The sequence below is a fragment of the Chrysochloris asiatica genome, unplaced genomic scaffold (assembly GCF_000296735.1).
Source record: "Chrysochloris asiatica unplaced genomic scaffold, ChrAsi1.0 scaffold00010, whole genome shotgun sequence".
Taxonomy (NCBI): domain Eukaryota; kingdom Metazoa; phylum Chordata; class Mammalia; order Afrosoricida; family Chrysochloridae; genus Chrysochloris; species Chrysochloris asiatica.
Genome location: NW_006408528.1, coordinates 21073974 through 21101073, shown reverse-complemented (window position 1 = coordinate 21101073; position 27100 = coordinate 21073974). Strand labels below are relative to the sequence as shown.

At 36.6% G+C, this 27100-nt stretch overlaps 1 protein-coding gene across 3 annotated transcripts in view; it reads left to right on the top strand.

Moving 5' to 3' along the window:
* Positions 1-27100, top strand: part of RUNDC3B (RUN domain containing 3B) — a 183363-nt gene that overhangs the window by 104240 nt on the left and 52023 nt on the right. For all 3 annotated transcript variants that reach the window (XM_006834325.1, XM_006834324.1, XM_006834323.1), the window contains one exon: positions 7896-8053. In XM_006834325.1, the coding sequence (XP_006834388.1) occupies positions 7896-8053 (158 nt within the window). The remainder of the gene's footprint in view (positions 1-7895; positions 8054-27100) is intronic.

Here is a 27100-nt window from a genome sequence, read left to right as displayed (position 1 = left end):
AAACAAGAATGAAATAGTAAGTTGCGAGTTGTACAGTACCTGTATCCCATGCTTTTTGAAAGCACCCTTTATTACACTTTGCTTTTACGAAAGTTCTACATTAGTACCCATTTTTGCCAACCAAAAGATACCTGTAGAAGATTCTCACCTTTACTAAAAAAAGGCTAGCAGAACTAGCTTTCAGCTTTTGTTTAGCAGTATACCTTTAAAGTGGCATTATGCTTCCCAAGCAGTGAGAGTGGTGTAGCCAAGCTCCTCTCCATGAACTATACAGCATCTCAGCTTCAAGCTACTGTAACTTTATATTGTGTATGCGAACACTATTGTTGTTGTTGTTGTTAAGTGCCATTGAGGCGGTTCCAACTCATAGCAAACCTGTACGGGGTTTGAACCACCAGCCCTGAAGTTCAAACTGACCTCATACTCCAGTGTTAATCCTACAGCACCACACCAGAACACTATGTGTTAGTATTATTTTAGGCTTTATGTATTATTTGGTATGATTTTGTAGGTAAGTTTTTTGGTCTGAAAGTGCTCACAAATTTTTCTCATATAATTGATTGGTAATTGCTTCTTTGCTTTTTGCCACCTTGTCTTAAGAAAGATTTAATAGGAATGCTCTACATTTGGAAAATGGGAGAAACCTGTACATGTAGAATTAAATCTACATGTAGAAACCTGTGCATGTAGAGAAGAAAGATTGAAAATTAAAGAGGTATCCACGAAGTAGACAAAAAACTACCATACCAATTAAAAGAAGGAAACTAATAAAATAAGAACAGATATTAATTAGAAAGCAGAGAAATAGAAATGACAAAACCAAAAACTAATTTATTGTCAAAAAACTAATGAAATAGACAAATAATAGCAAGAATAATTCAATGTTTAAAAAACTAAAGGCAGATGAACAATTTTGAGAATGAAAGGGAGTGGGTGACCTAACTATAAATGCAGCAGACCCCCTTACAATAACAATTACCAAATACTTTAAAATTTTATTGATACCTTAGAGCATGAGATGAATTTATATGAATATTATTTACCAAAACTGATAGATCTATAACCATGTTTTAGTTTTACTTAGTGCTACTATAACAGAAATATGGTACCATAAGTGGATGGTTGTAACAACCAGAAATTTGTTCTCTCACAGGTTAGAAGACTTAAAAGTCTAAATTAAGAGTGGTGGCTCTAGGGAAAGGCTTACTCTGTGTCCGCTTTGGGGAAGGTCACTGTCTCCTTTCAGTATCTGTAGGCCCAATATTCCTTGGAGAGCTCCATACTTCTTGGCATCATTCTTCCTCTAGATCTAGGAGTTTCATAGTCCAGGAACTCCAAGTCCAAAGGATGTACTCCACTGTTGGCTTGTCTGTCTTGGTGGTAGCATGTCCTTCTTTCTCTGCTCACTTCTCTCTCCTTTTATATTTTAAAAGAGATTAACTCAAGATACAACCTAAGCCTGTAGATTGCACCTGACCTCATTGTTGTTGTTGTTGATAAGTGCCGTCGAGTCGGTTCCGACCCATAGCGACCCTGTGTAGGGTTTCCAAGGAGACGCTGGTGAGCTTGAACCACCAACCTTGCAGTTCAAACGGCTTTGCAGTCTGGTGCATTAACCCACAGTACCACACCAGGACTCCTGACCTCATTAGTGTCATAGAATTGAGGATTTACAACACTAAGGATAATTATATCAGATCAGAGCTGATCACATCAGTTCACCTTCATGGGTGATTGCATCATATTAGTTCTCATCATGGAGTTGATAACTGCATTTTAATTGTTAAACCACTGAGAATCATGGCCCAGCCAATTTGACACAAAACCTTACCTATCACAACCATTAAATAAATTGAATTAGTAGGTTAAAATTCCATACACACACACAAATTAACAGACATTTATAGTTTTGGAGGTAGGCCCTACCATATGTTCAAAATACAGCGATCCCTTTCTTATACTAACTGTTCATGAAACAGCAAAGAAGGAATGTTTTTTCAATGAACTGAATCTAGTATAGAGTCTTGGTATGGTGCTGTGGATTAATGCGCCACACTGCAAAGCCATTTGAACTGCAAGGTTGGCAGTTCAGGGTCGCTATGGGTTGGAACCGACTCGATGGCACTTAACAGCAACAACAATCTAGTATACCTCTGATATTAATAAAAATGTGAATATAGTAACAGATGGAAATGTGTTTACCATAAAAACTGGGAAGCAATTTGGTATTATCTGATTAGTGTGAGTGAGAGAGATGAGGCTTTCTGCTCCTGTAAATATTTACAGTCTTAGAAACTCTTAGGCCACTATGAGTTGAAACCAACCCGACAGCACTTCACAACAACAGCAACAACAAAAAGTGTGAAGACGTATCTGATGTATGCTCCTGTACATCCTAGAAATTCTGAAATATGTGTACCAAGAGACATATAGCTCAATGTTCATAGTAATATTTTTAATAAGGAAAATCTAAAAGAATACAAATGGCCATTAATTGTTGTTGTTGTTAAGTGCCGTTGAGTCAATTCCAACCCATAGCGACCCTGTATAGGAGTTCCAAGGAGCATCTGGTGAGCTTGAAACACTGACCTTGCAGTTCAAACTACTTTGCAGTCTGATGCATTAGCCCACAGCACCACACCAGTACTCCATGCCCATTAATAGGAGCATGCATAAATGAATTCTGCATTAATTGTACAATGGAATGCTATACAAAAATTAGAGTGAATGAACTGTAGCTATATACATCCACATAGATGAAATACCAAGTTTTGAAATAATCAGAAAAACTAAACAATACATTGTTTATGATGTTAATCATTTATAGTAAAAATAGAAAAGTAAGGATATTATAAACACATATTTCAGGATGTTGTCTTTGTAGAGCTAGCAGAGGAGTGTGAATAGAGGTAAGTGTTGTATGGGGCTCTAAAATTATTCATAATCTGTGAGATGGTTAGGTTAGTATTTTTAATTACTAATGTTTATGTTGTTATTGTTAAGTGCCATCGAGTCGGTTCTGACTCACAGCTACCCTGAATAGGTTTCCAAGGAGCAGCTGGTGGGTTTAAATTGCCAGCTTTGGGGTTAGCAGTCCAGTGCTTAAACTACATTGCCACACCAGAACTCCACTCATGTTTGTAAACATATAAGTACATATTTATAAACATAAATATACAAGGAGAAGCCAAAATACATTAGTACAATATCATAGAAACCTTTATTAGATGAAAACATAAGAATGTGAAACAACTGTTTCTATTTCTCTAATCCTTCCCCCCAAAATTCTGTGCTCTTCAGTTAACACCATTTAAAAATGGCAGTTTTGTCATCCTTGAGAGAATAAATCATGTTTCTATAAAATGTTCATTGAGTTTAGAGACAAAAAAGAAATAGGGCTGTAGTGGTGGAGTAGGGTTATCCAACAGAATTCTTACAGGACAATTCTTTCTGCCCTCAAAATAGAAAAAACAAAGTTCTTGTTGCCATTTTCCCAGTCTTTTTTTCTCATGAATGCAGTTTTGCATTTCCTTAAAACTTCTTAATGATAGGCCCCTGTGAAGGTCCTGTGTGCTTTTATAAAATCTATTACTATTACCTCTTTGGAATCCCAGAACACAGTAACCATAACCTTCTGAACTGACATGTTGGCCTTAACTAGTGCAGCAGATCCCCTCAGGATATACTATTTTGACTGGACCTTTTTTTAAAAGGCACTCTAATGAGACTAGAGCGAATGTTGGCTTTATATGGTAGATACTGGACTACGAGCCCCATTGGTGGTTAGAGCCTACCAGCTAGTAGGTCAGTGAGAGAAATAATGAAACTTTCTACTCCCAAAAAGATGTCCTCAGAAGCCCTATAGAGGGTTGCTATGAGTTGGAACCGACTTGATGGCATTTACCAGTAACAGAAGATACTGCAGTAAGTATATTACTGAGAGATTTCGTCTGCAGCCATCCATGATCACAGAGACACGTTTAAGCATGTTTTGTTTGGAATAAGCCTATGTATATTTGAACTGGAACTCTAGTAGCAGTACATTTTTACTTATTGGTATACATTTTCTTAAGATACGTATGGTGGCTCTGTATGATAAGTACTGGACTGAGAACCACAAGGTCCATGGCTCAAGCTTGCCACACACTCTGCAGGAGAATGATGAGACTTTATGCTTCTGCAAAGATTTAAAAGCCTCGAAAACCCTACATAGGTCATTATGAGTTGGAACTGACTCAAAGGCACTTAACAACAACAAAATAGGTGTAATATTTCACTTATAAAAACTAACATCTCAAAAGTTAAAAACAAAGTTATTCTGGAAAAAAATTTAAAGAATTTTTCAGAAAGTTCTGAACAGCAGCTCAGTAAGAGAAGTATTAACTACTATTTGCATGCATCCTAAAGCTTTAATAACTAAAACTGTTAATGACACATAAATAGGATAATGTAACATGTAAGAGTGCTTTAAAAGATTCTCATTAATTTCTTCAGAGGAGTTTGAGTACATATTACAACTAATATGCACTGAAAAAAGGAACTGCTTGAAAGCAGAACTACTGTAAATTAAAACATGATTTTCTTCATTCAAAAATGTAATTAGTTTCAAAGATAAAGTCAATGAAGTCTCTCCCCACTCCCCAGGAAAACAAAGCAAAAGAACAGAGAAATAGTAAATGAATAAATGGATTTAAAAAACCAGAGGATCAATTCAAGAAGTCTCATATCTTTTAGGTGTTTGACTGTAATAATGGCTAATAAATATATATTGCATACAATATTCTAGACTATTTAAAAAAAAAAAAAAAAATTTTATTGTGACTTGAGTGAAGGTTTACAGACAACATCATCAGTTTTGCATTCAACAAATCATACACTTTGTTTCAGTGATTGCTTCATGGAACAACAGTCATCCCACTTCCTCCCTATTTCCCATCCAACCACCTTCCCATCCCTTCTCTCCATTAGTACATGTTAGCCCTTTGATTTTTTTTTATTTTAATGTTTTGAAAAATTTACATTTATAATTAGTCAGCTGGACTCAGTTTGTTGTTTTTAGGTGCCATTCAGTCAGTACCGACCCATAGCAACCCTATGCACAACAGAATGAAACATTGCCCGGTCCTGGGCCATGCTGGATGCTTGAACCATTGATGCGGCCACTTGACCACTCCATCTCGTTGGGGGTCTTCCTCTTTTTCTCTGACCCTCCACCTTACCAAACATGAAATCCTTCTTCAGCGACTGGTCCCTCCTGACAATATGTCCAAAGTATGAGAGACGAAGTTTGACCTTCTTGGCCTCTAAGGAGCACTCTGGCTACACTTCTTCCAATACAGATCTATTTGTTCTTTTGGCAGCCCATAGTACTTTCAGTATTCTTTTCCAACACCGTAACTCAAAAACATCAATTCTTATATGGTCTTCCTTATTCACTGTCCAGCTTTCACATGCATAATGAGGTTATTGAAAATACCATGGCTTGGGTCAGGTGCCCCTTAGTCCTCAAGCTGACATCTTTGCTCTTCAACACTTTAAAAAGGTCTTGTGCAACAGATTTGCCTAATGCAATACGTCATTTGATTTCTTGACTGCTGCGAGTGTGATAGTTGCTCCAAGAAAAATGAAGTCCTTGACACCTTCAATCTTTTTCTCCGTTGATAAGTATGTTGTTTATTGGTCCAGTGGTGAGGATTTTTGTATTCTTGACATTGAGATGTAATCCATACCGAAGGCTGTGCACTTTGATTTTCACCAGTAAGTATTTTGAGTTCTCTTCACTTTCAGCAAGCAAGGTTGTATCGTCTGCATATTGCAAATTGTTCCTCTAATCCTGATGCCATGTTTTTCTTCATAGGACCCAGCTTCTCGGATTATTTGCTCAGCATACAGGTTGAATAAGTATGATGAAAGAATACAACCCTGTTGCACACCTTTCTTAACCCCATTCAGTGTTCCCATGTTCAGTTTGAACAATTGCCTCTTAGTCCATGTACAAATTCCTCATGAGCACAATTAAGTGTTCAGGAATACTCATACTTCACTTTGTTGTCCATAACTTGTCGTGATCCACACAATTGAAAGCCTGTACGTAATCAATAAAGCACAGGTAAACATCTTTCTGGTATTCTCTGTTTTCAGCCAAGATCCATGGAACATGATATCCCTCATTCCACATCCTTTTCGGTATCCTGCGTGAACCTCTGGAAGTTCTCTGTCAATGTATGCTTGCAGCCACTTCCGTATTATCTTTAGTAAAACTTTACTTTCATGGGATATCAAAGATATTGTTCAATGATTAGTTTAGATGATCCCAATTTTGTTGGCATCATCCAAGGCATCATAGTCAGGAGTCAGTCGATATGCCTTCGTTTCTCCATCAGGCCTGATTAAGGTGTTGACCTTGGCTACGTCAATGTCATAAAGTTTCTTCAAAGCCTGTTTGATTTGATGCTTGTTGGCTTTGACATCCACAATGAACACAAGTGTGTAATTATCTTCAGTCTTCTTCATGGCTGACTCAGTAGTCAGAGGAAACTTGATGATGGTATAGTGGCCAAGCTTGTTTCTCCTGGGGACACTCTTTTGAGGATATTTGGGCTGCCTCCGAAGCCTGAGAGTCTTGGACCACCAGAATTTGTGTGTGTGGCTGTGGATGCCTTTTAGCACTGCCTTCTTGGCCTTCAGTGCCCTTGTTTAGCCTCAGCTTTGGGAGGAGCAGGGTTTCCATCTTCGCTTTTGGTGCCATCTTCATAAAAAGGCTGGCCCTTAGATTTTGAATGATTGACTGGTCCATCATTCATAGTGAGCATATCTTACTAGTGCTGCTGTTCCCCCTATATACACGTCTACTGCTTGGCTGAAAGAGGGTGTGTTCTTTTCCAGACCTGAAGGGTGGTCAAAGACCACAGTCTTATGTATCTCCAGTCTATTTCTGAATAGTAAACCTGAACTTTTTAAAAAATAATTTTGAGTTTTATTCCACACATTATGCGGCTCTATCCAGTATCTTCTAATGTGACCCCATTCAGAGTAGTTGGTAGTGGTAGCTGGGCACCGTCTACTTCTTCTGATCTTAGGACCATGGAGACGAATGTTCATATGTTCCACTCGTCCATTGGACTACTTGATTCCTAGCATCTTCAGTTCTTATCACTCTTCTTCCTTCTGTACATGGAGAGGGTGCTCATGAGCTTTTAATATCCAAGATGCTACTCACCAAAATAGGATGTAGAGCATTGTCTTTGTGGACTGTGTTGTGCCAATTGACCATTGTGTCCTCTGAGACCATGGTCCTGAGCACCCAGGCTTAGTTATTCATCCCAGGCACAATTTTAAGGAACTTACTTTACAAGTAGGTACACTTATTTAGCTGTGGAAACTGTGGCTTAGAAAGGCAAAATACTGCACAAGGACACCTAGCTGGTAAGTGATATCAATGAAATGTGAGATCAGATAGTCCCTAAACATTCAATCCTAACCAAAACTAGTCCCATTAGCATGTTAATTCTGAAGTATTAATATCTGTGTGTGTCTGAAAATCTTCATATAGGGGAAGCTTTCAAATTTATAGTTCTGAAATTTTTAGGTCTGTATTTTGAAACTGGAAGGCATGTAATTATTTATCATTGTTGTGGAATGTAGAAATTAGTGTTTTAAACTAATTTAGCCTTGAATTAGCAACATTTTATCAAATTATAAAAAAAAGCTTTAAATAACAAGAGAACATATACTACGTTTTCTTGTTTTATTTAACACATTATTAGCAAATTGATCATTTTAAGATGCTTTATTACAGTATAGATAGTAATAACATTTAAATTATTCAGGATTGATCTTCAGGGTATATATGAGAAGTTTTCAGTTGCTATATATTGGTAATACTGTATTTCCAGGGTTATCTTGAAGAACTCTTAAGACTTCGAGAGAACCAACTATCTGAATCAGTCTCCCAGAATAAAATACTACTTCAAAGGATTGAAGATTCTGATCTGGCTCATAAATTGGAGAAGGAACAATTAGAATATATAATTGTGGAGCTTCAAGATCAGCTGTAAGTGAGATACTTTTGGATAATTTTTAGCAGAATGTAAACATCAGACAAAATTGTATTTTGACCTAGGGTTAAAATTCCAAATAATCTGTTGACCAGTATCCCATCAAGGTTAAATTAATTTTCAGTTACTCTTTTAAAATGTCTTTTTGTTTATCTTGTTAAACAAAAGTAATTTATGGTCATTGTGGAAACATTAGAAAATACAAGAAGAATAACATTTCCTTTAGTTGTAGTACTCAACGTTAACTGCGATAACTTCATTCATATTTTTCCAAAAGTATATGCATATTTTTTAAAATACTGATATGTTGAATTAAGTGCAAAAATGTGGTACATTACTACTCAAATTGCAGTTCCAGTGTATGTTATTTGTTACCAGGCTGTGCCAAAATGTCACTAAGCTCAGTTTAGTACTGCTGACTTCTTTTTGTATATGTTAAAACTTTGATAAAGGAAATCTTGTATTGATTTAATTCTGGTATAAATGCCTTAACTTGCCACTTATACTAGACATACCATTTTCCCAAACTTGCTTGTATCTATTAATTATTTGTGGTTAAAACTTTATACACTAACATTTTAAAAGTTGATTTTTAAGGTTTTAATTTTGAAATAACTTACAGACTTTCAGAAATATCAAAAAGATGGTACAAAGAATTCCCATATGCCCTTTCCTAGATTCACCAATTTTCCACATTTTACCACACCGTAAATTTTGTTACCCTTTTCCTTCTTTATCTCTTGCCTTTTACATTATTAGTTTTTAATTGCATATATCGTGGCCCCTTCCATCCCTAGTCTGTCAGTTTGTTGTACTGTGGTAGTTTGGGTGTTGGCAGGAAGCCTTGCCACCAGTGTTTGAAATGCCAGCAGAGTAACCCATAGTAATCATGTTTCAGTGGTGCTTCCAGACTAAGACTAGGAAGAAAAGGTAAACTACTTCTGAATGTTTAACCACCGAAAACCTTATGAATAGTAGTGGAACACTGTCAGATGTAGTGCCATATGACAAGCCTCTCCTATTGGAAAGCAGTCAAGAGAAGAGCTGCCTAATGTAAGTAAAATTGACCATGTTGTCATGAATGGAGCAAAGCTCTTGAGACCTTTATTTGCTGACTGTGCACAACTCAAAATGAGGAGAAATAGCTGAAAACCTCCATTAATAATCGGAACATGGAATTATGAAGTATGAATCTTGGAAAATTGGAAGTTGTCAAAAATGAAATAAAGATATTCTAAGCATTAGTAAGCTAAAATGTCTGATATTGGTCATATTGAATCTGACAGTAATATGGTTTACTATGCCAGAACACAAATTCAAGAGGAATGGTGTAGCTTTATCATCAGAAAGAACATTTCAAGATCTTGAAGTATAGAGTTGTCTATGATATGATAATACATATACGACTACAAAGAAGATCAGTTAATATCACTTTAAACTCCAATTTGTGCACCAAACACTAAATCCAGTAATGATTAAATTGAAGTATTCTGCCAAATTCTGTAGCATGAAATTGATAAAATATGCAGTCAAGATGCATTGACTATAACTGGTGATTGGAAACAGAGGAAGGGTAGAAAACATGGCATTGGTGATAGAAATGATGCTGGAAATCACATAAAAGAATTTTCAAGATCAGTGACTTATTCATAATAAATACATTTTTTCAACAACATATACATTAACCTCATAAGATGGAATAAACAGGAATCCTATTGATTGTATCTGTGGAAAGAGACGATGGGGAAAATCAATAACATCCACCAAAACAAAACCATAGCCAGATGATGGGACAGACCATTAAAGGCTGAAGCTGAAGAAAATTAAACCTGGTCCATGAGAGACAAAATAGGACCTGAAACTTGCTCTTGAGTGTACAGGAGCTAAAGCAAATGAAAGAAATGATGAAGTAAAAGCGCTGAATGGAAATTCCAAAGGGCAGCTTGATAAGACAAAGTCAATTATTATAATGAAATTTACAATGACCTAAAATTAGAAAACCAAAAGGGAAGAATATGCTCAGCATTTCTCAAGCTGAAAGAAATGAAGACAAATTCAAGCCTTGGATTGCAATTTTGAAGAACTCCATGGGCAACATATTGAATGAAACAGAGAACATCAAAAACGATGGAATGAATACAACAGGGTCACTGTGTCAAAAAGAAATTGTCGATGTTCAATCACTTCACAAGGTAGCGTATGACTAAGACCCGAAGGCACTGAAGGAAGAAGTCAAAGCAGCACTGAAGGCATTGGCGAAAACAAGGCTCCAGGAGTTGACAGAATACACATTGAAATGTTTCAACAAAATGTAGCACTGGAGGTGCTTACATTTTTGCCAGTTTTGCCAAGAAATTTGGAAGACAGTTGCCTAGCCAACCAATTGGAAGAGATCCATATTGATTTTCATTCTAAAGAGAGGTGACCCAACAGAATGTGGAAATCATCTAACATCATTAATATCATGTGCAAATAAAATTTCTCTGAAGATAATTCAAAAAACATTGCAGTAGTACATCATCAGGGAGCTGCCGGAAATTCATGTAGGATCCAGAAGAGAGCATGGAATGAGGGATATCATTGCTAACGTCAGGTGGATTTTAGTTGTAAGCAAATAATGCCAGAAGGATGTTTACTTGTACTTCATTGACCATGCAAATGCTTTCGGCTGTGTGGTTCATCGAGTTATGGATATTTCAGAACATTTGATTGTGTTCTTAAGGAGCCTATACATAGACCAAGAAGCAGATACTGAAAGGTTTAAAATCAACAAATTTGTGTGTCCAAGTTGTGTTCTTTCAGCAAATTATCTGAGAAGTTGGATTTTATGAAGAAGAGCATGACATCCGGATTGAAGGAAGACCCATTAACAGCTTGCGATGTGCAGATGATGCAACCTTGCTTCCTGAAAGCAAAGAGGACTTACAATATTTATTATTGAAGATCAAAGACTACAACTTTCAGCTTGGATTGCACTTCAATATTAAAAAAAAAAAAAAAAAAAAGCAACCCAACAAACCCCAAAAGCCCAAATCATCACAAATGAATCAATAAATAGCATCATGATAAATGGAGAAAAGATTGAAGCTGTCAAAGACTATTTTGTTTGGATCCACAATCAACACTCTTAGAAGCAGCACTGAAGAACTCAAACAACGTATCGCAGTAGGCAAATCTGCTGCACAAAACCTCTTTAATGTATTCAAGAGCAGAGATATCAGTTTGAAGACTAAGGTATGCCTGATGAAAGCCAGGGTATTTTCAATGGCCTCATAAGCACACGAAAGTTGTACAATGAATAAGAAAGACCATATAAGAATTGATGCATTTTAGTTATGGTGTTGGAGAAGAATAATAATAGTGCCATATACTGCTAGAAGAACAAACAAATCTTTGTTGAAGAATTGTAGCCAGAATGCTCCTTGGAGGTGAGGATGTCAAGACTTTGTCTTTCACACTTCGTATGTGTTACCAGTTGAGGCCAGTCCCTGGAAAAGGACACCATGCTTGATAAAGTGAAGGGTTGGTGTACCTTGGATTTCTTCCTTCAGGATCATTGTCTCTTGATCATAAGCTATTTCTTAAAATTATTGAAAATCAACCATTTAATTTTGGTACAGTGACTCTGTGTATTCCTTCCATCTTCTATTGGTGCTTTCTGCATCATTCATTGTTTTACCCTTTGTTGTTGTTGTCAAGTGCCATAGAATCAGTTCTGACTCATAGCGAACCTGTGTAGTGTTTCTGAGGAGCAGCTAGTGAGTTTGAACCGCTGACTTTGCAGTTCACACCAACCTTGTGGTTGAATGCTTATCCTACAGTGCCACACCAGGACTACATATTTTGCCCATAGAATCCTTTAGTATTGCAAGGTGAGGCCTGAGTTTCTTCAGCAGTTCCCTCAGCTTGAGAAAATGCTGAACATGCTCTTCCCTTTTAGTTTTCTAATTTCAGATTCTTGCATATTTCATTATAATATTTGACTTTGTCTTCTTGAGTTGCTCTTTGAAATCTTTTTTTTCAACTCTTTTACTTCCTCGTTTCTTCCATTTACTTTAGCATCTCTGTGCGGGAGAGCAAATTTCAGTCTCTTCTGGTATCCATTTTGGTCTTTTTCTTCTTTCTTGTCCTTTTAGTGACCTTTTGCTTTCTTCCTGTATGATGTTCTTTATGTCATCCTGTAACTCTTCTGGTCTGTCACTAGTGTATAATTCATCAAATATGTTTTTTAGATGATATCTAAATTTAGGTGGGATGTGTTCAAGGTAATATTTTGATTCTTATGAACTTGTTTTTGTTTTCTTCATCTTCAGTTTTAACTTGCATATGAGCATTTGATGGTCTTTTCCACCGTTAGCCTGTGGCCTTGTTTTGGCTAGTGAGAAATAGAGCTTTTCCACTGTCTCTTTCCACAGATGTACTCAGTTTGATTTCTGTGTATTCTATCTGGTAAAGTACATGTGTGTAGTTATCTTTTATGTTGTTTAAAAAAGGTATTTGTAATGAAAAAGTCATTGGTCATGCAAAATTCTATCATGCTGTCTCCAGCATTGTTTGTATCACCAAGGCCATATTTTCCAACAACTGATGTTTCCTCTTTGTTTCCAACCTTTGCATTCTGATCACCAGTAATTATTAATACATATCAATTGCATGTTTGATCAATTTCAGACTGAAGAAGTTTGTAGACTTCTTCAATTACGTCATCACTGACTTTAGTGGTTGGTGCACAAATTTGAATAATCTTTGTATTAACTGATCTTCCTTGTAGGCGTGTAAATATTATCCCATCACAGATAGCATTGTACGTCAAGATAGATCTTAAAATGTTCTTTTTAATGTTGAATGATAAACCATTTCTCTTTAACTTGTCATTCCCGGCCTAGTAAACCATGTTTACTACAAAATGACCAATACTAGTCCATTTCAGCTCACTGGTGTGGCATTGTAGGATAAAGCACTGGACTGCAAGGTCTGTTTGAACCACAAGGTCTGCAGTTCAAACCCATCAACTGCTCCTTGGAAACCCTGTAGAGGGTTGCTATGAAGCTGAACTGACTTGACAGCACTTAACAACAAGAGTGCCTAAGATGTCAGTGTTTTGTGTCCCATTTCACTTTTGACAGCTTCCAGTTTTCCTAGATTCATAGTTCGTATATTCCATGTCCCGCTTATTAATGGATGTTTACAGGTGTTTCTCCTCATTTTGAGTTATGCCCATCAGCAAATTAAGATTCCAAAAGTTTTATGCCATTCACGTCAGCATGATCAACTTTGCTTTGAGGAGACAGCTCTTCCCCAGCCATATTTTGAGTTCCTTTCAACTTGTGGGGCTCATTTTCCAGCACTAAATCTGACCATATTTTGGTGTTCTTCGTCATGTTTCAATATTCAATACTCGAGTGCTATCTGTCAGTATTTCACTGCTATTCATAAGGTTTTCAATGACTAAATATTTGGAAGTAGTCCTTCTCTCCTTGTTAGTGTGTCTTAGTCTGGAAGCTCATCTGAAACCTGTCCACCATGGGTGACCCTACTGGTAAAATACTGGTGGCATAACTTCCAAAATCACAGGAACATGCAATACACTGCAGTATGGTAAACTGACAGACGAGTAGTGGTTAACAAATGAATGCAGTGCTGGAATTACTCACTAATCTATGCTAAGAAATTTGGAAGACAGGTACCTACCTGACCAACCAACTGGAAGAAATCCATATATAGTGCCCATTGCAAAGAAGAGTGATCCAGTGGAATGTGGAAATTATTGAGCAATATCATTAAAATTACAGGCAAGTAAAATTTTAAAATGGTTGCAGCAGTATGTTAACAGGGAACTGCCAGAAATTTAACCCAATTGAAAAGAAGATGTGGAACAAGGGATATCATTGTTGATGTCAGATGGATCTTGGTTGAAAGCAGAGAATACCAGAAAAGTGTGTTTGTCGACTACTCAAAAGCATTTGACTGTGTGGATAGTAACAAATTATGAATAACAGTGTGAAGAATAGGAATTCCAAAACACTTAATTCTACCCTTGCAGAAGCTGTAAATAAATGAAGAGGTAATTGTTTGACTAAAAGGAGATACTACATGGTTAAAATCAGGAAAGAAATGTATCAGGGTACATCCTTTCATCATACTTACTCAATTTATGTTGTCGTTAGACTCCGTTGAGTTGAATCCAACTTATATCAAGCCTGTGTACAATGGAATGAAACATTGTGCCATACTTACAATGATTGATGCATTTGAGCCTTTTGTTGGAGTCACTGTATTAACATCTTGTTGAGGGTCTTCCTCTTCTTCCCTGATCCTCCACTCTTATGCCCTTCTCCATGGACTGGTTTCTTCTGAAACCAAAAGTATGTCAAAAGTACATGAGCAGAACGGTTGCCATCCTTGCCTGCAAGGAACATTCCGTCTGTACTTCTAATAAGACAGATTTCTTTGTTCTGGCAGACTATGTTATATTTAATATTTTTCACCAACACCGTAATTCAAAAGCATCAAGTTGTCTTTGGTTTTCTATGTCTGTTGTCCCATTTTTGCATGCATACGAGGTGATTGAGTTTGAGTCAGGCATACCTTACGGCTCAAAGTAACATCCTTGCTTTTTTCTTTTTTTCTAATACTTTAAAGGTGTTTTGCAGCAGATTTACCCAGTCCAGTGCATCATTTGAGTTCTCAACTGTTGCTTCCATGGATACTGATTGTGGATCCAAGTAAAATGAAATGCTTGACAACTTTATTATTTTCTCCATTTATCATGATGTTGAATATTGGTCAAGTTGTAAGGATATTTCTTTTACATACTAAAGACTTTGATCTTCATCAGTAAGTTCTGCAAGACCTCTTTACTTTATTGGCAAGGCCGTGTTGTCTACATACTACAGGTTCTTAATGAGACTTAGTCTTGGTGCCATATTCTTTTTCACATAGTCCAGCTTCTTAGATTTGTAGCTCAGCATATGAGTGAATAAGTAAGGTGAAAGGATGCAACACTGACATACCTTTCCTGATTTAAAACTGCACTGTATCCCCTTGTTCTGTTCAAAAACTGCCTTTTGGTTTAAAGAGAACTGTTCCACAGGAGAGCAATTAAGTGTACTGGAGTTCACATTATTTACAATGTGATTCATAGTTTGTTATGATTCACACAAATGCCTAAGCATAGTCAATAAAACAAAGGTAAACATATATCTGGTTTTCTCTGCTTTCAGCCAAGATCAATCTGACATTAATAATGAATCCCGTGTTCCAGGTCGTCTTCTGAGTTTAGCTTGTTTTTTACAGTTCTCTGTTATTAAGTAACATCATGATAAATGGAGAAAATATTGAGGTCATCAAGAATTTCATTTTACTTGTCATCACATTCAAAGCCCATAAAAGCAGCAGTCAAAAAGTCAAATGATGTATTATTGCATTGGACAGATATGCTGGAAAATACCTCTTTAAAATGTTAAAAAGTGAAAATGTCAGTATGAGGACTAAAGTGCACCTGACCCAAGCCATAGTATCTCAGATGCATGAGGAAGCTTGAAAGTGAATACAGAAGACCGAAGAAGAATTTATACCTTTGAATTATAGTATTGGCGAAGAATATTGAATATACGAAGGACTGCTAGAAGAATGAACAAGTCTATCTTGTAAGAAGTGCATCCAAAATACTCCTTAGAAATGAGGATGGAGGGACTTTGTCTCATGTACTTTGTACATGTTACTGGGAGAAAGACATCATACTTGGCTAAACTAAAAAGAGTAAAATCTTCAACCAGATGAATTGACACTATGGCCACAACAGAGTGATGAAACACAGCAAAAATTGTTAGGTGATGCATGACTGGACATTATTTTGTTCTGTTATACATACGGTAGCTGAAAGTCGGATCTGACTCAACAGCACCTAAAAATTACTTATTCTTGTCTTTCCTATATTGTTGATATGAATTGCTTTCAGCTGTGTGGTGGTGGTGTTAGGTGTTGTCTAGCCAGTCCTAACTTAAGAGACTTTATGCACAACAGAACAAAGCACTCCCTGGTCCCAACCTGTCCTCACAATCAATGTGACACTTGAGTCTATTGCTGGTGCCACTGTGCCAATCTATCTTGTTGGGGGGTCTTCCTCTTTTTTTACTAACACTCCACTTTACCAAGCATGATGTCTTTCTCCAGGGACTGGTGGCTCCTGATTATATGTCTGAATTATGAGAGACAGAGTCTTTCTATCCTGGCTTCTAAGGAACATTCTGGCTATAATTCTTCCAACAGTCCATAGTACTTTTAATATTCTTCTCCAACACATAATGCAAATCATCACTTTTCTAGTCTTCCTTATTCATTGTCCAACTTTCATATGCTGTTGAAGCTTTTGAAAATACTATGGCACTTTATTCCGCAAACTGACATCTTTGTTCTTGAACACTTTAAGGAGGTTTTGTGCAACAGATTTGCCTAATGCAGTACACCTTTTGATTTCTTGACTGCTGCTTCCATAAGAGTTGATAGTGGATCCAAGCACTATAATGAAGTGTGCAGAGACCTGGAGTTTGAAAACCAAAAGGAAGAACATGCTCAGCATTTCTCAAGCTGGAAGAACTAGAGAAAAATTATCAAGCCTTGGCTTGCAGTATTAAAGGATTCCATGGGCAAAATACTGAATAATGTAAAAACCATCAAAAGAAGATGGAAAGAATACAAAAAGTGTACCAAAAAGAAATGGTTGATATTCACCCATTTCAAGAGGTAGCATATGATCAAGAGCCAGTGGTACTGAAGGAAGAAGTCCATCGTACACTGATTTGCACTGGTAAAGAACAAGGCTTTGAGAATTGATGGGAAACAAATAATGGAGATTTCTGGTTATTTCTTTTTAAATTAAAAGTTTGAGAATGATTTTATTTTCATATTTTAGATGATACAGGTAGATTGTCTAAATGCTATAGATTTAAGAATAATTACGAAATAAGTTTTAATTTCCTCAATGGATATTTTCATTTGAATGATTAAATTTGAGTGGATTGTATTTTACTTTTTGAAAACTAAAAGAAACAAATAACTCTCAAATGTTTTTGTTTGTAAGAATCTACCAAGATTTATCATACTTTTATGTATTTCCTTGATTTTGTAAATAAACCTTACAATTGTTTTCATTTTTTTTTTCGTTTTGATTGTGAATGAGTGAAGGCTTACAGGGCAGATTAGCAGTTTTACCTTCAACAACTCCACGGTCCTAGAGGTTTAAGATTATGTCTCTCTCTGTGCATCACTTCTGCCACTGTCTCTGCTGTCCTAACTTTTCTGGGTAGGATCTTACGCTTCACTCATGCTCTTCCCTCTTGATTGGTCCTAGGGTCCTCTGATCCCGAATGAAAGATTAATTACTCCCCCCTTTAGTTACACTTCTGCTACATTAACATTTTTACAATTGTTTTAAATACCTCTAAGGAGATTTCAATTAAAACGGTATTAAAAGAACAAGTAATAAAAAAATAAAGTCACCAATCAGAACTAGACTGTTGTTTTGTGAGTTCACAGGTTTAAGATTTACTTTCATGTAAAAATAGCCATGGTATCTAGCTGGGTACCAACCAGTTTCAAGGATACTGAACAAAAGTTCACAGTTCACTGTTTCATCAGAATCAAGTTTAAAATGCAACATAATGTTGTCATGCTGCTGAGGGTTAAAGTGAGCATGTTTTTTTTCTTAGCTTTCTGAGTTGTTTTTTGTGTTTTTTTTTAACCAATTGTTTGGAAAGCCTGAAAACAAAGTTTAGGCACTGCAATTGCATTTGTAATCCTGAGAAGAAAACTGTGGCCCTGAAGAAATTAAAATTTATAATGTTGGAAGAAAAAGGGTGAAGAAGAATAATAACAAATGTGAGGCATGTCATATTTGTTGTACATTATATTAATAATCTTTCCCTCGGTGATTTAAGTTCCTTGTAAGTTATTCTTTTTATATGTTTCTTAATGTTTTGGTGTATTCTTAAATTACTGTTTTAGTATTTAAATTACTGTTTTAGTATTCTTTGATTATGTTATGAATACTCTTGAAATTCAAACCTTTTGCAGTAGAGTACAAATCAGTGTGAAGTAGTATTGGAACATCCTAAAGATTTCTTGCAAATCAGGGCTGTGTACAAGTACTAGCTTTACCCATGCTAGTTGTTATCTCACTCTTGATTAATCTGGAGCCTCAGGTGACTCATTGTTAGAATAGAGACAGACTCCACCTTGGAACCATCATGAACATTAAATGAGATCATGTATTACATAGCTAGGATAAAGAAGGCTTTCCTTTGCTCTAGTTCATAGAAACATTAAATACTTCTTTGTAAATTCAACTAAAAAATTTTAAGTAGTGATTCTAAAATGTTTTATTTTACCTTGCCAAAATGCTATGTGTCAAACAATGGAAAATTAAGTTTTGAATTTTAATTTCTAAATGACAATAATAATCATATATTAATAATCATATAGTAGGTTTGTATATGCATCTACACAAGGGAGGCATGCAAGTGTGTTTCAAACAGTTCATGAAAAAATTGAAAGATAATAGAATTTCTTTTTCATGAACTTTTTGCTTACTTGCTTCTTAATGGGCTACCTTGTTTTTCTCTCTCTCTTCTTACCCCCATACTCTTAAACTAAACTCCCTCTTGAAACCTTGTAAGCCAGTCACTTCGTGCCTTTATTGCCCCCTCATTTTAGATATCCAGTGTCTAAGTTGCCCGTCCCTATCTACCCTGTGTACAGAGGGGATAGCATTGATACTTGATGTGAAGAATCCTTCCCTCTGTTGGTATTAGAGCTACTACCTCGATGAGTATAGGTCAAGTTCATCAAATTGTAGCAATTTACCCATGTTTCCTTCATCAAAAATTTTTAAAATTTTCGAGTTCTGATTATCAAGCCATCGAGGCTAGGTCAAATGGGTACTGTCAGCAAGTTTGGGTGTTCTTGTGCATCTCCCCTCAATTCATATCAGCTGGATGCTTCGCTCTCAGCTATAGCCGTCTGTGGCTATGTCCTTGTCCATGGGCTCAAGTGTCCCCAAGCCTCACCACACTTTGGACCAACCAACCCTTCTCTTTTCTCTCTCATCTCCAGGTCAATAGGAGTCAATGGACTGTGGTTGAACTCAGCACATTTCTTCATTGCTGCCTTTCCCCCTCTTCCACTCACCAGTAGACCAATGTGGGCACCAGCAAGCTTACATGCCTGTTCATGTGTTCCCTTTGAGTTTCAGTTTTAGAGGGGAGTTTGTCCTGAAGGAACTTGATTGCTTGCCTTGATGTCTTCCTGGTGAACAGCTTGCTTATTCTTGTAGCAACCAGTCATGCTGACATTTTTGTTTTGGGTTTTTTCCTGATGATCTTTCTTTGAAGATGTATCTTCTGTTGCTCTAGCTGTTCCAGGTTGGTCTGCTTGCCCTTTCTAGTGGGATTGTCCCACCTCATAAAGTTCTGAATGGGACTCAGGATTCCACCTAAGGTCCTATACTGTACAAAGGCTCCGAAAGAGGCCTATTTCACTGGGTAAGTTCTAGAACCTCTTTTAGGTATTTTAATCAGTTACAGGCTGAAGACAGGCTTACAAATTTTCTGTAATCATGTTTCCCAACATTCCTTTCTATCCTTTCAGCAAGCAAGGTTGTATCATCTGCATATCATAGGTTGTTAATGAGTCTTCCTCAAATCCTGATGCTATCTTTATACAATCCAGCTTCTTGGATTATTTGCTCCATCCTGGTGTGATGCTGTGGATTAATGCGCCAGACTGCAAAACCATTTAAACTGCAAGGTCAGCAGTTCAAGCTCACCAGCTGCTCCTTGAAAACCCTATACAGGGTCGCTATGGGTCAGAAGTGATTCAATGGCACTTAACAACAACAACATACAAATTGAATAAGTATGGTGAAAGAATTCCACCCTGGCACACACCTTTCCTGATTTTAAACTATTAATTATTACCTTGTTTTGTTTGAACCACTGACTCTTGGTCTGTGTATAGGTTCTTTAGAGTACAATTAAGTGTGTGGAATACTCATTCTTCACATTGTTGTCCATAACTTCTCGTGATCCACACGTTCTAAAGGTTTTGCATAGTCAATAAATAAAAGTACAGGTAAACCACCTTTGTGGTTTTCTCTGCTTTCAACCAATATCCATCTGACATCAGCAGTGTCCATGTCCTCGTTGGAATCTGGCTTGAACCTCTGGCAGTTCCCTGTCAGTTTATTGTTGCATTCATTTTAAAATTATCTTTAGCAAGATTTTACTTTCATGTCATATTGATGATACTATCCTATGATTTCTACATTCTATTGGATCACCTCTATTTGAAATGGGTACAGATATGGATCTTTTCCAATCAGTTGGCCAGGTAGCTGTCTTCCATATTTCTTGGCATAGTGCCTCCAGTGCTGCATCAGTTTGTTGAAAGACTTCAATTTGTAGTCCATAAATTCTGGAGCCTAGTTCTTTGCCAATGCCTTCAGTGTACCTTGGACTTGTCCTTTAGTACACACAGGCTCTTGATTATGTGTTTGTACTTGAAATGATTGAACATTGACCATTTTTGTTTGGTATAGTGACTCTCTGTATTTCTTCCATTGTCTTTTGATGCTTTCTTCATCATTCAGTATTTTTCCCAAAGAACTCTTCAGTATTGCAAATCAAGGTTTGAATTTTTTACTCAGTACTTTCAGCTTGAGAAATGCTGAGCATGTTGTGTTCTGCCCTTTTCATTTTCTAACTCCAGATCTTTGTATATTTCATTGTAATAGTTGACTTTCTCTTTTCGAGCTACCCTTTGAAATGTTTTGTTCAGTTTTTTCCCCTCCTTTTTTATTAGATTTGCTTTAGCTTTTCTATGTTGGAGAGCAAGTTTCATAGTTTCTTCTTACACCACTGTGGTCTTTACCTTCTTCCTTTTATTCTTAGTGACTTTTTGCTTTTTTCCTGTATCATGTTCTTGATGTCATCCACAATTCCTCTGTCTTCGGTCCTTAGTGTCTAATTCATCAAATCTGATTTTGAGATGGTCTCTAAATCTAAAGCTCCATATCGTCAGCTAAAACAAAGCCACAGGCAGACTTTTATTCCAATAAACCATCAATTATTCATAAGAAAGTTCAGGCTGAAACTGAAGAAAATTAAAACAAGTCCATGAGGGCCAAAATATGACCTTGAACATATCCCGCCTGAATTTAGAGCTTCCAGAGTAAGACACTTGTAAGAAGGAGAAAAAGACTACTTCCAAATGTTTAGCCACTGAAAAGCTTATGAGTAGCCATGAAACACTGTCAGATAGCACTAGAATATTGAAGATTGAAACATGATGAATACCACCAGAATGTTGTCAGATTTAGTGCCAGAAGATGAGCCCCTCAGGTTGGAAGGCACTCATAATACACCTGGGGAAAAGCTGCCTCCTCGAAGTAGAGTTGCTGTGATGACGCAAATGGACTAGAGCCTTTGGGACCTTCATTTACTGATGGGCACAATGCAAAATAAGGAGAAACAGCTGCAAACATCCATTAATAGTTGGAACATAGAATTATGAAGTATGGGAAATTCAGAGTTAAAAGTAAAATGGAACACAAACATCGATACTTTAGGCATTAATACATTAAAATGGATTGCTATTGGCCACTTTGAATCTGATAGTCACATGGTTTTCTATGCCACCAATGACAAATTGAAAAGGAATGACATTGCATTCATCATCAAAAAGAACATTTCAAGATCAATTTTGAAGTATAATGCTGTAACGGAATAATAGCCATAAACCTACAAGGAAGAGCAGCTAATACCACTCTTCATCAAATTTATGCATCAATCACTAAAGTCAGTGATGATGACATAGAAGAATTCTGCCAACTTCTTCAGTCTGAAATTGACTAAGCATGCAGTCAGTATTTCTTGATAATTACTAGTGATTGGAATGCAAAAGTTGTAAATAACGAAGAAGGATCAGCATCTGGAAAACAAAGCCTTGGTGATGATGTAAAAAAAAAAAAAAAATTAAGTTTCCCCACTAATTGGCATTGTGTGTTTTTATATTAGTTTCAGTTGTCATTGAATTCCCTGTGATTCTTGTTGAGCTTATGTATAATAGTGAGAAACTTTGCCCCGTCCTTTGCTATCTTCATGATCCTTGTGCTTTAACCCATTACTATGATTATTGTGTCCATTTCATTGAGGGATTCTTTCATTTTCATTGGCCTTCTTTAACCAAACAAGATGCCCTTATTTTAGTGACTGGTCTATTCTGATGTTTCCTAAGTAAGAGAACCAAAGTTTCATGATCTTTGATTTTAGGAAGCAATTTTGTTGTTTTTCTTCCTAAGTCTGATTTGTTAATTCTTCAGATTTGTTGTTAAGGCCTGTTGAATCCATTCCGTCTCATAGCAATCCTGAATAGGGTTTCCAAGGAGTGGCTGGTGGGTTTGAACCATGAACATTGTGATTCGCAGTCCAATACTGGAGTCCTCGTGTAGTGCCATGGATCAATATGCCAGACTGCAAAGCCGTTTGAACTGCAGGGTTGGCGGTTCAAGCTCACCACTGCTCCTCGGAAATCCTATACATGGTCGCTATGGGTCGGAATGACTCGATGGCACTTAACAACTTATTATACAGTGTAACACCAAGACTCCATTATTCTAAAACTGTTGTTAGGTACTGTGGAATTGGTTCTGACTCATAGCAACCCTGTATAGGGTTCCAAGGAGCAGCTGGTGAGGTTGAACTGCCGACCTTGCAGTTCAAACCAACCTTATAGTCCAGAGCATTAGCCCGCAGTGCCACACCAGGACTCCCATTCTTCTGATTTGTTGTTGTTGTTGAGTGCGGTTGCTTGAGTCAATTCTGACCCATAGCAACACTGTACAGGGTTTCTAGGGAGCAGCTGGTGAGCCTGAACCACCAACTTAACAGTTCAAATGACTTTGCAGTCTGACACAATTTTATTCAGTATTCTTTGCCACCATCACATTTTCAAATGCATCAATCCTATCTTTCTTTTTCACTGCTTCCCGCAGCATATGAAGCAGTTGAGAAGACCAAATAATGGGTCATTATATCTCTCAAGTTTCTTAATAGAGCACTTTCCTCCACCTTTACTTTTGCTGCTATTGTCTATTTACAGCTACCTAGCAGTTCTTTCTACAGAATGAACAATATTCTGGATTAGTTCATTGTGGTTCATTTAACTTTTTCTCCTGTACCTGTGTTGTCTAGTACCTTAGCCACTAGCCACATGAGGCCATTGAACACTTGAAATGTGTCTAGTCTGAATTGAAATATGCTGTAAGGTAAATTCATGCAAGATAATAAGAAATGAAGAATGTGAACTATCTGATTAACTTTATATTATGTGTCGAGATGATTATATAGAGTTAAATTAAGTCTATTATTAGAATTACTTTCACATGTTTCTTTTTAATGTGATGACCAGAAAAATTTTAATTACCTATGTGACTGTTAAGGTATTTCTTTGGAAATTACTGGTCTATATCTCTTTTAGTCTGACTCATAGAGATTCTGGGAGCAGCTGAGGACCCAACTCAGGCATACTGAATCAGAATCTATATATTTTAACAAGATCCCCAGGTTATTAGTCAATACATTGAACTTTGAGAAACACAAGTCTTTGCTTCCTATCCTCTGAACTGTATCCTCTTAACTCTGGATTAGTACCATTCAACTCCCTGTTTGTACTTTAGAATCACCAGGGAGCTTTTAAATATTTAAAAATATATGTGTGAATCTGAATTAGTCTACTCTTCAGAGAGTTTAATGAGTTAAAGGTGGAACCCAGGAAAATGTATTATTTTGAAGGTTTCCCAGGTGTTTCTGATGTATAGCTGAAGTTCAGTTACATGACCTAAAGGGTTGGGTTAAATTTGGATTTAAATGTTTTGGCAAGAATGGATGATGCTTTCTTCATTGCTATTGTATCACTTCAGGAATCACATTGGTTGTCAACTTTATTGATGTTACTATTGAAGAGTGGATTCAGGTGGCTGTAGCCTGATTGGTCCTCTGTGAGTGTTGCCTGAAGCAATCAATTTGTTAGGATTTATAAAATTGTGCTCTTACAACTGTTATTTCTTTCACACTTACTAGCTGGAATCATCTGGAAGAAAGAACATCAGTTAAGTCTATTTGGTGGTTATCTTGAAATACAATTCCTACAGAATATTATTATTTTTCAGAGTAAGCTACTGATCCTCTACTTCTTTCTAATGGCTACTGATAAAATGAAAACTGTTATTTTTTTGTTTTTCTTTCTCTTTTGTTTTTGAAAATAATTATGAACTTGGTGGATTTTTTTTTTTTAAATGTAGTCTCTTAATCAGTGTCAGTTATCTCATGCAAGATTCTTAAATAAGGGAGTGATCTTAGTACAGCAAGGAAATCACCTTGATTTATGGATGGGTTTTACCCTGAGTTAATGATTCACTATTCACTGAATACACTAATACACACAAATGCTGCAAACCACCAGTAGATGCCATTCTTTCGTAGTCCATGCTGCTCATTCACCATGCATTCCTCTGGTTTCAGTTTATTACCATCTTATAGGTGCTTGTGTAGTAGTTACCCCATTTTACCCTGGCCTTCCATGAGTCAGCTTCCTCAACTCTTCCTTGTACCCTCTTAAAAACTAGATTTATTGTAACATGCCTTTACTTAATAGGAATTTAATAAATCTTTTAAATTGGACTTACAATTTTAAGAGAATTGTTAGTGTTTTTCTTAATGCTTTAGTTAAAATGTTGAATAGTTTTGAGTTGTCAGTCCCTAACTCAGCTTTACTCCCTGTCTTAGTTACCTAGTAGTGGTATAATAGAAACACTAAAAGTAATAGCTTTAAGAAAGAGTAATTTATTCTTTGACAGTTTAGGATTCTAGACGCTTGAGTTCAGGGTGCCAGCTCTACAGGAAAGCTTTCTTTCTCTGTTGGCTCTTGAGGGAAGGTCTTTGTCTCCTTGTTATTTACTAAACAAGCACCTGTATCTTGGCATCAGTCTTGTGGATTATATCCTGCCTCATTAACATCGTAGAGGTTAGGATATACAACATGTTAGGATAATTATATTGATTAAAAAAATAGAGGATAATTACATAATACAAAGAATCATGGCCTACCCAAGTTAACACATATGTTTGAGGGTACAGTTCAATCTATAATGTCTCTTAAAAACAGTTATTTTTGGCATGATTTTGCAGACAGACCACTTTTTATTTTGTTTTGCTGCTTTTACAGTGTAGCAGAAATGCTTTTATTTAATTTTCTGCTCTCAATTATACTTTTTGGTACTCATATTGTCTCATCTTTATCTAACAAAAATTCCTTTGGTTCTTGTGTCCTTCTAACTTGACCTTTTTTACTTTGATATATCATTGTTGTTAGATGCTGTTGAATTGGTTCTGACTCATAGTGACTTTAAGCACAACAGAATGAAACACTGGCTTGTCCTGCACAAACCTCACAATCTTTACTATGTTTGAACCCACTGCAGCTGTCACAGTGCCAATCCATCTCATTGAGGGTCTTCTTCTTTTTAGTTGACATCACTTTACAAAGGATGATGCCCTTCTCCAGGGACTGATCCCTCCTGGTAACATGTCTAAAGTACAAGAGACAAAGTCTGGTCACCCTGGCTTCTAAGGCGCATTCTGGCTGTACTACTTCCAACAACTATTCTTCTCCAGAACCATAACTCAAATGCATTAGTTTTTCAGTGGTCTTCCTTATTCCTTGTTTAAGTTTCATATGCATGTGAGACTACTGAAAATACCATGGTTTGAATCAGGTGCACCTTAATCCTCAAACTGACGTCTTTGTTCTTGAACACTTTAAAGAGGTCTTGTGCAACAGATTTGCCTAATGAAATTCGTTGTTTGATATCTTAACTGCTGCCTCCATGAGTGTTGATAGCTGATCTGAGGACAATGCAGTTTTTGACAACTTCAATTTTTCTCCATTTATCATGATGTTATTTATTGGTCTAGTTATGAAGATTCTTGTTTACTTTGAGGTACAACCCATAGTGAAGGTTGTGGCGTTTGATCTTCACCAGTAAGTATTTTAAGTCCTCTTTGCTTTCAGCAAGCAAGGTTGTATCATCTGCATATCTCAAGTTGTTAATGAGTCTTCCTCCAATCCTAATGCCACATTTGCCTTCATATAATCCAGGATTATTTGCTCAGTATAGAAATTGAATAAGCATGGTGAAAGAATGCAACCTTATCGCACACCTTTCCTAATTTTAAGCCATTCAGTGTTCCCTTGTTCTGTTCAAACAACTGCCTCTTGGTCTATGTACAGGTTCCTCATGAGCACAATGACATATTCTGGAATACTCATTCTCCTTAATGTGCTTGTTATGGTCCACACAATTGAAAGCCTTTTCATAGTCAGTAGAGCACAGGTAAACATCTTCTGGATATTTTCTGTTTTCTGCCAAAGTCCATATGACATCAGCAATGATATCCCTCCTTCTACATCCTCATCTAAATCTGATTTGAACTTCTGGCAATTCTCTGTCAATGTACTATTGAAGCCATTTAAAAATTATTTTTAGCAAAATTTTACTTTCCTTCCATATGAATGAATATCATTCTTATGATTTCTGTATTCTGCTCGGTCACTTCTATATGGAATGGGCACAAATATGTATTTCTTTCAATCATTTGGCCATGTAGCTATATTCCCACTTTCTTGACATAGATTAGTGAACGTCTCCAATGCTGCACTGGGTTGTTGAAAGATTTCAGTTTGTAATACATCAATTCACAGAGTCTTATTTTTTACCAGTGCCTTTAATGTACCTTGGACTTCTTCCTTCAGTATCGTTGGTTCATGATCATATGCTACCTCTTGAAATGGTTGAACCTGAACCATTTATTTTTGGTAGAGTGACTCTGTGTATTCCATCTTCTTTTGATGGAGTACATCTTTATGCATCATTCAATATTTTTCCCACAGAATCCTTCAATATTTCAAATCAAGGCTTGATTTCCCAT